A 17130-nucleotide genomic window follows, 5' to 3' on the forward strand; every position below is an offset into this window, starting at 1 on the left:
AGCAAACTTAATAAGATTTACTTATTTTTTTAAAAAGGATTTATTTATTTTTTAAGTATACAAGAACTGGGGTACAGGCCAGAGCTGCGGGGGGTGTGAGGATTCACCAGAGACAGAGTGGGGAGCCGAACAGGCGGATCTACTGAAACACACCGCTGAGGGAAACAGTGGGGAGTCAGGAGAGGTCTGCTGCACCATGTGGGTAGCTCCCTGGCTGGAGATCAAACTCGTGCTGCAGTGGCTGCGTCCAGCTTCATAGTGCTGCATCTTAGCCCCTTGTGCCACCAGGGAGGCCCCTAAAATTTGCTTCTTATGGTATGAAAGCATTGATGTTGGTGAGGCACCCCTAGGTGTCAAACGTTTACAAATATGAAATAAAACTGTGTGGCTTATTTTTATTTCTCGTGACCTCGGGTGAGAGCTTTCCTTCCTTTCAGAGGACAGGCATCCTGGTTTAAAGACTTGGTCATTGCATATCTCTGTCAAGAGACAGGCAATTGCAAATACCCCACCCCAGCCAGTGTCCCTGCTCTGGAGACCCTATCTGATCACGTGATTTTTGCCTTTCTCTGCAATCCAACACTTTGCATTTTAGTGACCTTTCCACTGAAAGGAAAGGAAAGACACTTTGATTCTTTGAGGTGACGTGCGAGAACCTCATACTGTGTGACATGTGAAGGACATAACTCAGAATTCAAGCATCATATCAATGACTATCAATATTCTGGAACTTACTGCAGCCTCTGAAAAATTTGTGTTTAAAATAAAACATGTATGAAACTTTGAAATGCATCAAAATGTAAGATGGATGGATGGAGAACAAAATGGATAGATATGTGATAAAATAAATGTAGCAAAATAGCAATTTAGTATCTTTGTGGCAGGTGTACAGGAGTTAGTCACTTCTTCCAAGTTTTTGACATTTTTGTAATAAAATCGGGGTGGGGGGCGGGTATATGCAGAGTCCTGATTATATGACCAAGCTATCATGTGGACACTTTGTCTCTAGAAATCATCCTTTTTTTTAATCTAAGTATGTGAAGAAATGAAGTGCTTTAAAAAGAAAGTACCACTGATAACCATGGCCTCAATGACTGACTTGGCTCTTGTAGGCAGCTCTTGGATTTAGAATTCCTTGCATCAGAGTTTGGAATTTAAATGAATGTTTAGAATTCCTTGGATCAGAATTCCTCAGATCAGAGTTGGAGATGCCCAAGATGAATGACAGAATAGTAGTAAAACTATTCTTTGTGGCTTCACATGTATGGTGGCATTTAATCCTCACAAACCTTTTGGGACATTATTAAGTCCATTTTACTGATGAGGACACTGAGGCATAGAAAGAGGATGAGTAACTCGCTCAAGATCTCAGAGTTGGTAAGTGGTAGGTTAAGAATAGTGACAGTCGATATATGATGGGTCATACTCATCTTAATGGAAAGGTTAAGATTAATCTTAATGATCTGAAGATAATTAAGTTATCAGAGGAATTACCCATGGGATTGTACTAGCTATTGTTTGTCTGTGCTGAGTTACATAAAGGGCTTCCTTTGTTTATCAGAACCAAGCTTACCTATGGTAAAACAATTGTCTCAGGGCCTCCCAGTTGGCCTAGGGTGATGTCTCAGCACTTTCACCACTAAGGCTTGAGTTCGATCCCAGGCCAGGGAGGTGACCCACATGGCGCAGCAGACCTCTCCTGTTCACCTGCTGCTCCCCTTAACAGTGTACCCCACTCTGTCTCTGGTGACTCCTCTCACCCCCTGCACCTCTGGCCTACATCCCAGTTCTTCTATACGTAAATAAATAAATCTTTTAAAAATGATATTATTAAATAAAAAAATAAATAAAACAATAGTTTTCAAAATGTGCAGAATCATAACTGTGATCTTGTTAAGGCCATGTCTCCACTCCTACCTCTGCTGACTCAACCCCTGGATGTCATGATGTCTTCCATTCCCTCTAAATATGACATTACTGAGTGTCAGAGGACTGCAATTTCTAATGCAATTTTTCTGCCTTTATATAGGGCAAGCAGAGAGCATGAAAGCCTATCTAAAGAGCACAGATGGTTTTTTTGTCCTGAATAAAAGTACTACGATTGGCAGGCACAAAGACTCAGACCTTGTTTTAGAGGTAAGATTCTTCCTCCCATTCCCTACCCTCTCCATCCCCTAATCCTCTCCCAAAAATCCTGGTTGTTCTGTGGACCCCACCGCCTTTTGAAACACACCCCCCTGTGATATGCCACCTAAGTAACCATGTGCCAATGGATAGCTTTCCCTGGCACAGGCAGTGGAAAGGCGCTTGATGGGAAGTAGGACGAGCTCTCTGTCCTCTGCTGCCCATGTCGGCCATGTCCCCCCGCATCGTCCCCTGCAGCCTGATGGGTGGTTTGGAAGGTGGGTCGGGCCTGGAGGGCTGGTCTCGGGCAGTGGCCTCTCACCCTTTCCAGAGCTTGGACCACTCCGAGCTCACCACCCTCCTCCAAGCTGTGAATCAGGGTAAGCCCTGGGCTTAGCCCCAATGTTCTTTCACTTTATTCTCTAGTTAGCTGTGGTTTGGTCCAGCGCCTCAGCTCACTGACAGCCAAGGAAGTTGGACGAGAGAAAGGAATCATAAAAACAGTGACTTTGAACCCTTCTAAATATTAAAAAGGGTTAAAATACTGAAACGGAAAGAAAATCTGTAACTATGAAAAACAGGTCTCTCTCTGACCTCACTCAACAGATTTTTTAAAAATTTTATTTAAAATAATTGTAGGTTCACAAGAAATTTCAAAATAGGAAAGCAGGAAATGGGACATGGTGAGAAAGAGGTGTTCGGGATGGTTTCCCAGTTTCCTCCAATGGATTACATGTTATGTAACTATAGCAATATCAAAACCAGGGAATTGATCGAGTGTGTGTACAGGTCTAAGTGTTTTATCACTTGTGTGGATTCATGTAGAGCCATCAAATGTAGACCCATTCCATCATCAAGCTCTCGCTTGGGATATTCCTTCATAGTACTACCTCTCGATACCCCCAAATCCTGAAACCAGTAATCTCTTCTCTAACTCAAAAATTTTTATCATTTTGAAAATGTTACATGATGGAATCATACAATATGTGACCTTTTGAGATTGTTTTTCCCCCACTCATCCTGGAGTCCATTTAGGTTATTAGTTTGTCCCTATTTATTGCTGAGTAATATTCCATGGCATGAATATACCACCATTGTGTAACCATTCATTTGTTGATACTTGCAACTTTAACTGAACTTTCTAGAAGAATTTTTGTAGGTTTCTTGGGATTTTATGCATAAACAATCATGTCATCTGTAAATAAGAATAGTTTTATTTCCCATTTTGTGACCTGGATGACTTTAATTTCCTTTTCTTGTTTTATTGCACTGGCTAGGACTCCTAGTACTCTGCTGATAAGAGTGACAAGAGCAATATAAATCTTTATATTTGCTTGTTCCCTTATATTTGCACTCAATCTTCCACCATTATGTATGATGTTAACTGTACAGGTTTTGTAGATGTTTTCATCAAGTTGAGAAAGTTCCCTACTTTATTCCTAATTTTCTGAGAGTTTTTACCATAAATTCCAAAGATTTAAAAATAACTCAATGGACCTCTCTTTTTGTGATTCTCATCTATGTTTTTTTAAAAATATTTATTTATTTATTTATTCAAGCACTGGGTACAGTCAGAAGCGCAGGAGGGTGAGAGAATTCACCAGAGTCAGAGCGGGGAGCAGAGCAGGCAGAAGGCCCGAAGTACACTGCTGAGGGGAGCAGCAGGCAGCAGGAGAGGTCTGCGTGCCATGTGGGACCCTCCTCCGGTAGCCGGGGAGCAGCCGGGGATCAAACCAATGCTGCAGAGGCTGCGGGCAGCTTTGCAACCCGGCACCCAACCGCTGCGCCATCGGGGAGGCCCATCATCTATGTTTTGATCTCCCTACAAGGACACAGAAAAATTTGTTCAGTACATGAAGTGGGAAAAAGAAAAAGAATTGCAATTTCTTCCTTATCACGGCAAGGGTAGATTTTAGGTAGATTTACCTCCTGTCTAGCCAAAGTAGAGACAGAGACCTCTATTTTGAAACTGACACCATAGTCATTTTTAAAAGCCCAGGTGTGGGTGATAGGCAGAACTGAGTTGAAATCTCATCAGGCCACTCTCTGGCTATATGACTTCAAGCGAACTATTTAAATACTCTGCATTCATTTTCCCTGTTTGTCCACAACTCACCTCACAGGATGATTATGCGCAGCACTCGGTACTAAGCACGTGGCACCATGATCATTATTACCATCTTGTAAAAAAAAAAAAAAGGAGTTGGAGAAGAATCTGAGATTAGCGCTGAGATGAGTCACAGATATTAACAGTTTGGAAAAGGGAACTAATGTGGAAAATTATTATATAGACAAGAATTGAGTTGCATTTGTTACATAAAAATGATTGACTGCTCACTGCTCCTTGGACTTCATTTAAGGAGAAAGTGGCCACGGCCAGCAGCAATCACACTGATTTATGAAGGAATCGGCTGCATTTGCAGAAGGGTAAGTTTATATTAGCTCCCTGGAGAACAGATGATACATGAGTTGCCAAATGTTTTGTGAATAGGTTTTTGATGGGCACTTCTATCTTTCAGATAAATCCTCTTCCCAGGCTTAAATGGATTTGGGAGAGGAGTTATGCTTTCAGAAGGGCTGTGGGAACACAGCCTGCTCTGAAAAATTGAAACCTGCAGACTTGACAACATCTTCCAGTTTTATAAGACAGGAGGAGGTGAAAACTGCCTCTTTGCTGACTTCATTAGCCTCTTCTGATTAGAAGAATCACCCTTGATCAGCTCCCAGCTACTCTGAGTAATAATTCATCAGTCAATTTATAATTTATGTTATTTGTGCCACAAAAAATCATTCTACTCAATAATTACAGTAGAATGTATAATACAATATATAATACAAAAAATATATAATACAAAAAAATTCACCCTTGAAATTACCCAGAGGTTATATCTAGCAAATAAAGAAGACTGTTTTGTTTACTGGATAAATCTTAAAGAACAAGAAGTTGTGCTTCTAAAGAGTTTGCGTGGCTACGCATTGTTTTGATGGTTGAGATCATAATATTTTGATATCACTTGTGCTGATCATGAATGGTAATCACATGCTTCTTGATTTTTAAAACTTGGGAGAAAGCAAAATATAAGCAAGAAAACAAAAGTCACCTGTAATCTTAGGACTCAGGGAAAATCATTATTGATATTTGCAGGGTTTTCCCTCCAGTCTGTATGGAGTTCGGTTTCCCTAGTAGCAATTGGAAGCCATTTTTAGCCAGCCTGGGCTTTGCTGTTATTATACTCATTCAGTCACACCACAGATATTTACCTGTCGCCTAGTGCAGAGGCAAGCCCAGGATGTAGCAATGGCAGGATCAGGCAAGGTCCCTGAAATCAGGCAGTAGTTAGGAGAGAGACATACGTCAGAGGACCCAACAAAGGTGTGTTTGTTTCCATGTCTGCATTGGGCACCCAAAGGAAAGGAATATGGAGGGCAAAGAGGACTCAACTGGACAAGCAGAGAAGGGAGTGGCATGTGCAAAGGTCCTGGGGTGGAAGAGAATATGCGCATTCGAGGGACTAAGAGAAAACCAGTATGTCTAGAAGTAGAGTGGGCAAGAGAGCTAAGAGGCAAGTGGACCTCCTTCATGCCACCCAGAGGACTTGGTGTTCATCTGAGGAGTAAGGAGAAGAAAGCACTGAAGGATTTTGAGCAAGGGGGAGACCCTGATTGCCAAGTGCAAAGGGAAGATTTCATTTCTCAGTGGGCTAGAAAACCTCGAACTTGCTCATTTCAGAACTGAATCTTGTGAATTATAGTTTGTGTAATTTTTGATGTCACTTGTGAACTATGGTTTTTAGAGTTGAATGTGGCTTTTACATGCTACTGATCAAGGGGTTACAATCTGCCAGAGTGAAGAAATATCACAAGTCAACCACTGTTGAGCTTTTCATAGTATAACAGTTCCCGTCAAACCTGAGCCCCTACACAAATATAGGGACACCATAGGGTAAGGAAAAAGTATCAGGCTTTTCTGCCCTCCCGCCATTAGGATAGATGAGGGAACCCTGTGGTCCTGAATGCATGCCTGATGGCGGGCACCTGAAGTGGGTACACCTGGGCTGAGAGACTGAGTTTATAAGGGCAGCCGTCACGGGGACGCCAGCAGAAGCCAAGAACGAACTGAAGCGAAGAAAAGAAGCAGAGAGAAGGCCAGAGAGCCCAGATAGAGTGAGGATTTGCTGGGGGCACCCCTGCCTGCTGTGTACCTGGTAAACCCCAATAAAAGCCTGCAAAAAAGCCACTGAGGGCTCCAGGACTCTGACTCCCCCTTCACCGGGTCTGCTGGGTTTGAAAACCTGCTCAGTGGCCATTCCTGCCCTCGACATACACGAATCAATGAAATAGAATCAAGAGCCAAAAAATAAATCCACATACACATCAGCACCACACCTCTGTGCTCTGGGGTTCAGGTGGGGGAGGAATTTCAGGGAATTGGTTCCAACACCTCTCTTTGAGAACATCCAACAAGTACTTCTCCCCCAACCACCACCTTCTTGACCAGGGTGTAGATTTAGATTTGGGGGAACATCTAAAATTCTAAATATCTGAAGTTCCTTGTGAGTTAACAAGGTAGCTGACTAAGCTAGGGAGACTTTATACTGTGAAATCCTAAGTGAGGATTTTCAATAAACATGAAATGACTTTTCTCATGATCCTCCTTCACCCCACTAGGGCTGCACCATCTAGTGGGGGATTTGGGTAAAGAGGAATCGTTGACCCTCATTTTCCAGGGAAGAGGTGCGCAGGTGCTGGAGCAGTCCCACAGGACTCCTGTCTGGGGGCACGGGAACACCGCAGAGACCAAGCTTGAGCTGCCTCTTTAAAGAGAAGCCTGGGGATTTGCCGGGTGTTGCAACCACATGTGCAAGGTCTGCAGGGGCTTGGTGAATAATTTGACCAGGGAGGAAAGGCCTCCTTGGTGCAACCTGTAAGCCAGCTGAACACACGTTTCTCTTGTTTGCAGATGGAACGTACCCTCCCTACCCCAGCAAATCCCACAAGGCTTTTAAACTGGGGAGAAATGGCTTGTCTTTGTTATTTGGGTGGGAGAACAGGTGAAGCGGCCTCGAGGGACCAGTGTGTGACCTGGGTGCCAGACAGCTGATCCTAAGCCTGGTTCTGCACCTCACCCCCACCATGAGGGGTCTCAGACCAGTGACGCCATTCTCAGTGGTGAGGTCTGTAGGTGTAACCAGAATCATGACTGACCTTCTAGGAGCCTGAAGACGGTGAGCTGCTTAGAACAGTGCCTGGTTCATTTCGATCATTCTATTTGTTTTCCACTTAAGACAAAAGTATTATCGCCCACATTCTGTAGGTCAGCAATCAGGGTAGACTCAACTGGCCACACAAGGTCAAAATCAAAGATTTGACAGGCTTACGTGCTTATCCCAAGTCTCTGGGGTAAATCTACTTGCTGGTCCACTGAGGTAGTTGGTGGAATTCAGTCCCTGCAGCTGTGGATTGAGGTTCCCCACTTCCTGGCTGGTGGGCGGTGGGCGGCCCTTCCTGACCTCCAAAGGTCGCCCACATTCCACAGCCCCTGGCCACTTCATCTTCAAAGCTAGAAGCAGTGGGTGGAGGCCTCTTTTGTTTACAATCTCCACCTCCCCTTGTGACTCATTTCCCCAACTCAGCTGGAAAACTGTTCTCTGCTTTTAAATTAGGTGTTGTTAGGTTAGCACGGAATTATCCGGGATCATCTCCAAATCACAGATTAGTAACTCTGACTTCTGCAGTGTCCCTTGTGCCATGTAAGGGAGGTTCCAGGAATGAGGGCCCATTCTGCCCACCCCAGTTCATACTCCAATGCTTGGGCTATTGCTGTGGCAGGGGAGGGGGGGTGATTAGGGGACCCATTTGAGGACTTTTCCAAGGAATCAGTAGGGTCAAAGCCATGGAACATGGAGAAAGGTGGCTGGATGAGCTGAAAGTGCAGTAAATGCCATTACCGTCCATTTTCTTCTAAGGTTTTATAGTTTTAGTTTTTATACATTTAGGTCTTTTATGCATTTTCAGTTAATTTTTTAATTTGGTATAATGTGAAAAGTCCAACTTCATCCTTTGGTAGTTACCCAGCATTGTTTGTTGAAAGACTGTCCTTTCCCCATTGAATGGTCTTGACACTCTTGTCAGGATCATTTGACCATACATGTGAAGGTTTATTTCTGGGCTGTCTATTTTATTCCATTGGTCTATTTGTCAGTACCACACTATTTTGATTACCATAACTTTGTAATAAGTTTTTAAATCAGGACCTCCAAGCTTTCTTTTTTGCTTTCAGATTTGTTTTGACTATTCAGTCCCTTAGGATTCCATGTGAATTTCAGGATGGATAATTTACTTCTGCAAAAAATGCCACTGGGATTTCGATTGGGATTGCACAGAATCTGTAGATCCTTTTTAATAATATTAACATCTTAGGCCTACCTGGTGGCGCAGCAGATTGAGTGCAGTGCTGTGAAGCTGTCTGTAGCCCCTGCAGTGCAGATTCGATCCCCAGCCGGCCAGGGAGATACCCACATGGCGTGGCAGACCTCTCCTGTCTCGCCCACTGCTCCCCTCAGCAATGTGTTCAGTCTGTCTACCTGTTCTGTTCCCCACTCTGTGTCTGGTGAATTCTCTCACCCTCCCATGCCTCTCACCTGTACCCCAGTTCTTGTATAAATAATCTTAAAATAATAATAATATTAACATCTTAATAATATTAAATCTTCCAATCCATGAACACAAGATGTCTTTCTGTTTGCATGTGTCTTCTTTCATTTTTCCCAGCAATGCTTCGTTCTTTACAACATATAAAACTTTGGCCACCTTGGTTAAGCTTGTTCCAAAGTATTGTATTCTTTTGTTGCTATCACCAATGAAACTTTTTTTTCATAATTTCCTTTTCAGATTGTTCATTGTCAGTGTGTACAAATGCAATTGATTTTCATGTTGATTTAGTATCTCACAACTTTACTACTGACTTGGTATATCAGTTCTAATAGGGTTTTTGGTGTGTGGAATCATTAGGGTTGTGTGTGTGTGTGTGTGTGTGTGTGTGATGTCATCTGTGAACAGTGATGATTTCACTTCTTCCTTTCAAATTCAGTGCATTTTTCTTTTTCTTGTCTGACTGCAGTGGCTAGGACTTACGGTACTATTTTGAATAGAAGTGGCAAAGTCAGGTATCCTTATCTCGTTCCTGATCTGAGAGGGAAAACTTTCACTATTGAGTACACTGCGGGCGATTCACACAGGGTCTTCATTCTGTTGAGACAATATCCTTCTATTCCTAGTTGTTTACTATTTTTATCATCAGAGAGTTTTGAATTCTGTCAAATGCTTGTTCTGCATCAGATAGCCCTATTTGTCTTTCCCCCTTTTTTCTGTTAATGTGATGTGTTCCATGGATTGATTTTTATATGTTGAACCAGCAATCCTGCATTCCTAGAATAAATCCCACTTGGTCATGGTATATAACTCTTATAACATGCTGTTGAATTCAATTTGCTAGTGGCTTTTGTTGAGGGTTTTTGCATCAGTGTCCATGAGAAGATATTGGTTTATAGTTCCCTTTTGTTGAAATGTCAGTTTTTGGTATCAGGGTTACACTGACCTCTCACTTTACCTTTTGAGTCTATAGTCTCCATCTATAGGGGATAGTAATGGGGCTGTGATGCTGATGAAGTGAGGAGATGCACACCGAATGCCCAGCTCCGGAAAACCTCAAAGCAGCTTAGTTAACAACAACAACAGCTTCTGTCACAGTGGGACAGCTCAGCTCAACACCCAGCCTACATTAACAGAAGGGCTTCTGTCTAGTAGTACCTGTTAGCAATTTTCCAGAGGAGGCAGCTGTATTGTGAGGAATCCCTAGGAAGCTCTCTCTTGGCCTAACATTTGGCAGACACTTCCCATTTTGTGGACTCATTCAAAACTTCCTGCTTGCTTTGATTTCTTAATAATGGCTTGAAAGCTTTTGAGGAATCGAAAGTACCGAGTCCTGGGAAGAGAAAAACAAAGGCCTCACAGAGTTTCTCTCTTTGGTGGGTTAGCAAGGGGTAGAGCACCAAGACATGTGATCAGTGGGAATGGTGATGAAAGTGACGTGGGCAGCATTTGCCAAAGAACTAATGTGTTTTAATGTTTTGTAAAATACTTTATTGTTTAGAACAGTTTAAGGTTTATAGGAAATGGAGCAAATAGTACAGCTTTCCCAGACACACACAGCTTCCCCTTTTATTAACACTCTCCATGTTTGCAGTACCTGTTACAAATGACGAGTCAATATTGAGATATTATTATTAACTAAAGCCTGTAGTCTATATTATGTTGTACACCCTGTGAGTTTTGACAAAGATGTAATGACAAGTATCTGCTATTATAGTAGCTTACAGGATGATTCCACTGCCCTAAAATCCCCTGTGTTCCACCCGTTCATCCCAACCTGTTCTGATCTGAGCACTTAAAACAACCCCTGATGTTTTTACTATTTCTATTATCTTATTTCCCCCAGAATTTTCTACAGTGCAAATCATACATTTGTAGCCTTTTCAGACTGGCATCTTTCACTAAGCAATATATATTTAAGGTTCCTCCATGTCTTTTCCTGGTTTGATAGCTCATTTCTTTTAAAAAAAAAAAAAAGATTATTTATGCATACAAGAACTGGGGTACAGACCAGAGGTGTGAGGAGTGAGAGGATTCACCAGAGACAGAGTGGGGAGCAGAACAGGCAGGTTGACTGAAATCCACTGCTGAGGGTAGCAGGGGATGAGTCAGGAGAGGTCTGCTGCGCCATGTGTGTTGCTCCCTGGCTGGGGATCGAACTCGTGCTGCAGTGGCTGCGGATAGCTTCATAGAGCTGTGTCTTAATCCCTTGTGCCACCAGGGAGGCCCCGCTCATTTCTTTTTATTTGGATGTATCACAATTTGTTTATTCATTCACCTTTTAAAGGACAGCTTGCTTGCTTCCTGTTTTGGGCAATTATCAATCGAAATGCTTCAAATGTGTGTCTAAAATAAATGAGTACTTATGTCTTTTTATTAGTTTAAGTCTTCTTTGATTTCTTTTGTCAATATTTTGTGGTTTTCTTCAGCTGTAGCTTATGCATATTTTGTTAGATTTATAACTATTTACTTTTGGAGGGGTACTAATGTACATGATATTGTGTTTTTAATGTCACATTCCTGTTGCTTATTGCAAATACCTAGGAAAGCAATTGACCGTATATTAACTTTGTATCTTGCAACCTTGCTATAGTTGCTTATTAGTTCCAGTGGTTTTATTTTTTTTTTGGTTTATTCTTTGAGATTTTCTACACAGACAGTCAAGACAGTTTTATTTCTTCCTTCATTCCCTTTTCTTGTTGCATTAACTAGAACATCCAGTACAATGTTGAAAATGAAACAGTCATCTTTGCCCTATTCTGATCTTAATAGGAAAATTTCTGGCTCTCACTATTGAGTATGATGTTAGTGTTAGGACTTGGATTGATTTTTTGTAGTGTTAGGACTTCTACTTTACAAGGTTGAAAAAACTCCCCCCATTCTTAATTTGCCAAGATTTTTTAAAATTATGAATGGGTGTTGGGTTATGTCACGTGCTCTTTCTTCATTGATATCATCGTATGGTTTTTCTTCTTTAGCCCATTGATGCGATGAATTACATTAATTTTCAAAAAAAAAAAAAACCCAACCTTGCACACCTGGAATACATTTCACTTGGTTGTGGCATGGTTTTATACATGGTTTCTATTTGCTAATGTTTTGTTGAGGAATTTACATCTATGTTCATGTGAGATATTAAGCTGCAGTTTCCCTTATTTGTCTGGTTTGAGAATTTTTTAAAAAGTTGGCCTCATAGAATAAATTACAAAACGTTCCTTCTGCTTCTAGTTTCTATAAGAGATTGTAGGGAACTGGTGTAATTTCTTCTTTAAATGTTCAATAGAATTCATTAACAAAATCATCTGTGTCTGGTACTTTCTGTTTTGGAAGATTATTAATTATTGATTCAAATCCTTTAGTAGATGTGGGCCTATTCAGATTATCTAATTGTGCAAGTTTTGGCAGATTATATCTTCTACGAAACTTATCCATTTAATCTGTTATCAAATTTGTGGCCATAGAATTATTCATAATGTTCCCTTCATAATTTGTCCTTTTAATGTCTATGGGAGCAGTGGTGATGACATGTATTTCATTCCTGATTTTAGCAATTTGTATCTTCTTTCTTTTTTCTTGATGAGTCTGCTGGAGGCTTGTCAGTTTTATTGATCTTTCCAAACAACCAGCTTTGGCTTCATTGGTCTTCTCTATTGATTTCCTCTTTTTTTATTTCACTTATTTCTGTTCTTAATTTTTTTTCTTCTGCTTGTGTTAGACTTATATTGCACTCTCATTTTCTAAAGTTCTCATTTTCATGAATAATAAGAAAAACATGTTATTTTTTAAATGAATAGAACAAATGAGCGAACAGCAATCACTTACAGAACCTCCCCTTAATGACCCACATCCTATGCCATAAATTTGGTGTTTTCCTTACAAGAAAATGGACAGTTGTCACTTGGCAACTGGCCTCTCTGGTTTATCTGGACCCTTTGTGCTTTAAGTCTTGCCACTCAAGACAACCCAAAGCCTATCTATGTGGGGTGCAGAAAGTGGTCAGTTCCCTGGCCAAACTCATGCCCCATCTAGACTCCCCCAAGTTCCTTCTGTCTCTGTGCTGATTCTGTGCCCCCCAACATTCTGGACACCTATTTGGGGTCTAGAGTCAGACAAATCACATATCCCAGCCCCACCAAGCACTAGGTGTGTGGCCTCACTTAGCATCTCTGATCCGCAACCTGGTGATGCGGGGCGTGTGCCGCATTCTGGCAGCAGTGCAGGTGACACCTAGCTCAGGAGCCCCAGCGTTATTCCTGCTCCCTGGCCATGACCCTCCAACTCTTCCATTGCAGTCTGCTGACATCGACAACCATCACGCGCTCATTGAATATAACGAGGCCGAGGGCAGCTTTGTTCTCCAGGACTTCAATTCCCGCAATGGCACCTTCGTCAACGAGTGTCACATTCAGAATGTGGCTGTGAAGCTGTTACCTGGAGACGTCCTGAAGTTTGGGTCTGGAGGGCTGGCTTATGAACTGGTCATGGAAAACCCATCCTCGGTGAGTCCCGGAGTGGGGGGCCGCGCTGTGGGGGACTTGGGTGCAGCGGGGGACTCAGACGGGGCCGCAGGGTGGAGACCTGCCCGGGTGATGGATGCTCGCCGCTGGGCACTGGCTGCAGCCTGGGGACTCGGTGCCCGCAAGCTCTGGCCGGACCTGCGGGGTCGGGGGGGGAAGCGCTTGCTCGGGAGATCTGCTGGGCATTCCTTGGAATTACATGCCAGAAGGGCGCGGAGGCCATGCAACCCCAGCGTTGTCCCAACAGGTGTTTGCTTCTGGAAACAGCAGGTGCTTCTTTGTAGGCAGGTCAGCGCGCTGTCCAGTCCTTGCTTTGCGGCCGGGGCGGAGCTGTCAGGCGCCTCAGCGGTGTGTGCGTCCTGAGGGGATGCTCAGCCCCAGCACCTGTTACTCTACCCCATCAGAGCGTCCCAGGGATCACGGCCTAGGGTCCCGCCCCAGTTTCAGCAAAATGTAACGCGAAACATGCCGGTGTCTGCTCAATCACGGGAACACACAGCGGCCGGGAGGCAGGACAGGGTGTTAGGGACCCAAGCTTGGTCAGAATCCCAGATCTGCCACCTGCTTGCGCAGTGCGCTCTCAAATGAACCATTAGACACCTCGGAACCTCCATTTCATAATCCACAGGGTAGGGCCGGTGACAGTAGTGACCCTGCAGGCTGATGGTCGAGCTCATTGATGGCGAATACACAATTCCTATCCATTCCCTGTGTTCCGACAGAAGGGGCGCGTCCTAACCCCCCAGTGCCAAGCACTCTGCATAGACGAAAGCCTGTGAGGCTTACAGGGCTTTCCTGGAGGCGTCTGAGCATAAATAAATACAATGGAGAGGATCCAGACAGGACCCTGGGGTTGGGGGCCCAGAGCAGCCTAAATCTAGGCTCCTCTTGGCTAGAGCTCCCTCAAGTTGCCCAGCTGGGATGCCCCATCCACATTTAGCTGTGAAAATCTGGGCCAGGTTTTTTTTGCTGTTGCTACCCAACTGCCTTAACCCGCTTGGAGCAACATCAAAGCCTGTTTGTGCTTGGAATGCAGCAGGAGCCTGGCAGCAGGAGGAGGGGCTCCTGACCCAGAGGCTGGAGTAATCAGGGCTCTCAAGATGGCACCCTCCCCCCAGTCAGAACCACTCTGCAGATCACTCCAGGCCAGGACTCCTAATTTGGGGTGCAAAACTGGGTGTTTCTCATTAAACTCTATTTCCTATTTTATGGACTCACCAGGAAACTAATTAGAACTTGAAAGGAAAGAAAAAAACTGTAAAATAGATTTACAGAAAGTAGCCAAACTAGTGAAAATCCAAATAAACAACTTTGTGAGCAGCTCAAAGTCACCTTCTTTAAGCTCCAAGACCTAATAGCAATATTTAAACTGGCGGTCTGTGCTCTAGAATACACGATGTGATTTCTGGCATTGCAAATTCTGAACATAATTTATCCTTTCTTGGGGACTTAGCATCATGACCCCTTTTTGAATGCTGGCAACCGTCCAGGAGCTGTTGAGGTGCAGGCTCTTTGCCCTGGTGCCAATGGCGCCCCTGCTGGCCTCCAGTGCTGATGTCTGTGATTTCCAGTCTAGGGTGTCTCCAGGTAGCCTGGAGAATATCCTCCCTGGTTTATCAGATGCTTTTCTCCGATTAGAGTGCAGTTGTGGGCAAAGCAAACCACACAGGGATCCCCTATATCTGCATGTATCCTTGGGGAGCTTAGCTTCTTCTTCCAGGAAGCTGTGTGTGCCAAGTTTCTCCACTGTAAAGTCACTGTTTCTCACTTCATGCTCTCTGCTTTGGAAGCAAGTCTGTGTGTAGCCCACCAGCAAAGGAGAGGGGAGAGGGGCAGCGACAGTGGGCATTAGCCCCAGCGCCTGCAGGAGGGCATATCCACAGAGGGAGGATCCTTCTGTAAGGAAGAGCGTCTCTTTTCCCCATTGATTTACTCGAGCTGGTGTTTGCATCAGCATGGGCCAGTGTATATCCACTGTGTCCTTCGGGTGATAAGCCAATACTGCGTTTTCTATTTCATTGTTCAAACTCTCCTACCCTTGGCCTCTAGCTCACTTCCCAAAAGAATGCCCCGCCCTTCCACTTGGGATTAGTTCTTACTGTGAGACGTGCCAGGTTTCTGAACATTTTCCCCACCCTAGTCCTAGAGTAAGTCAAAGGTCCTCTTACTTATACCCTGATTGCTGACCACTTGGCTCAGTCAACACCTACAGGATAGAATGTACCGGGCTGGTGCTGGGCACAGCCAGTGATAGGCTCGCCAGTATTTTTCTCTGGGAAAGAAAAGTTTGAGTTTGTCGTGTACAGTTTAGCTATGCAGAGAGTGTATAGCACATTCTCCATAATTAATAATAGTAAAATCTATAATGCTCTGTATTGCGAATTCCACATGGCCCATTGACTCACAGGGAGTGTCACCGGCCTGGACAAGCGCTTGGATGATCCCTTGTCGGTATCGAGTTTACCACTGCGAGTGGCCAACAAGTGAGTTCCCAGTCTGAACATTGGTGGATATTTTTGTTTGCCGGTATGAGTAAGGCAAAAGCAAATTAAGCAAGATGTGCATCGGAACTGCACGTGTTCATCAACGACCCAAGTGATTTCTTTGATGCATTAGATTATAGTTTTTCAGTCCTGGAAAGCCTCGACTTTTGGTGCTACTCACAACATAATGACTGCAGACATGACGTGCTTTTTTATAATCTGCATTGCTAACATTTTCTCCATCACCTTCTTAAGTGTAGACAGTCAGCAAACAAACAAACAATAAAAAAAAAAACCACAAGTTCTGATTTATAGCGCCTCCCAATTTCTATGGTATAAATATTCTCCTCATGACTGACTTCAGGCTACAGGGAAGCATCGCCAAGCAGGGCTGGAAAGAGATGGGGGCAGGGTAGGGGGTTGTTCTGCAGCCTCTCCAGTGTGCAGAGATGATTATAAAATATAAAATATATTATAAAATATAGTTTCTTCTATAATTTAATTTTATGAATGGCTGTGTTTATCAGCCAGCTTACAAAATTCCAGAACATTTAATGATCAGCTCTCATGAGTGGGCACTGCTGACCCCCAGTGCAGCACAAACAGGGCATAGATCCACCTAGATGCAGGTGGGGTCCTCGAGCTGCCTCCCAGGTGCAGCATATTGATAACATATTAATAACATATCTCTAAGCAAGTTGTCAGGCTCCTAAATAATCCCTTTTCCAATTGGCTGATGTACTGTGGTTTCTCACACCATCTATTTCTCTTATTTTTTTTTTAACTCAGAAAATTTCTTATTCTTCACTAACCAGTCACCTAAGATTCCTTTGCCAGTATGGAAAGAAGGCATAAATCATGACTTCTAATAACCCAGACACTCCAATGCTTGAGCATTGGAATCAAACAGCATCCCCACTTCTGGCTGTGGGACTTTGGGCAAGTCACTTAACCCCTCTGAGTTTCAGTTTCTTAATTCACAAAACGAGGGTAAAAATGCTTCCCCCATCCTGAGACTGTTCTGGTGATGGGGTCACACTTGTGAAGGGCACCGCATGGGCTCTGGCACCTGGTGGCTTCTCTCCACAGTGATCCACAGCTTTCACGGCCTTGGTATAACTCACAGAGGGCAGGGCACACAACAAGCTCTCCAAGAGCCAGCCCTGGCTCCCGCCCTGCCACAGCCTCTGGGGCTCGCTGGCAGAATCCAGGTGGCCTGTTGCGTTCAACCTGCACCCTTTATGGGGTTAGAAACACATTAGAGAGAACACAAAGAACAAGTAGACAAGCTGAAAAAAAAAAAGTGTGATTTCTTGAGTTAATCATTGACCGGTGATTGTTCAAGCTTATCAGAA

At 43.6% G+C, this 17130-nt stretch overlaps 1 protein-coding gene across 1 annotated transcript in view; it reads left to right on the forward strand.

Annotated features, from left to right (window-relative positions):
• Nucleotides 1-2043: 2043 nt before the first annotated feature.
• The window catches only part of FHAD1 (forkhead associated phosphopeptide binding domain 1), a gene marked incomplete at both ends in the record, with an annotated part of 88250 nt that continues 73163 nt past the window's right edge, over nt 2044-17130 (forward strand). The window contains 2 exons of the mRNA XM_084243557.1: nt 2044-2136; nt 13068-13274. Of these exons, the coding sequence (XP_084099683.1) occupies nt 2044-2136; nt 13068-13274 (300 nt within the window). The remainder of the gene's footprint in view (nt 2137-13067; nt 13275-17130) is intronic.

Source organism: Talpa europaea (genome assembly GCF_964194135.1).
Source record: "Talpa europaea genome assembly, chromosome: 9".
NCBI classification, from domain to species: domain Eukaryota; kingdom Metazoa; phylum Chordata; class Mammalia; order Eulipotyphla; family Talpidae; genus Talpa; species Talpa europaea.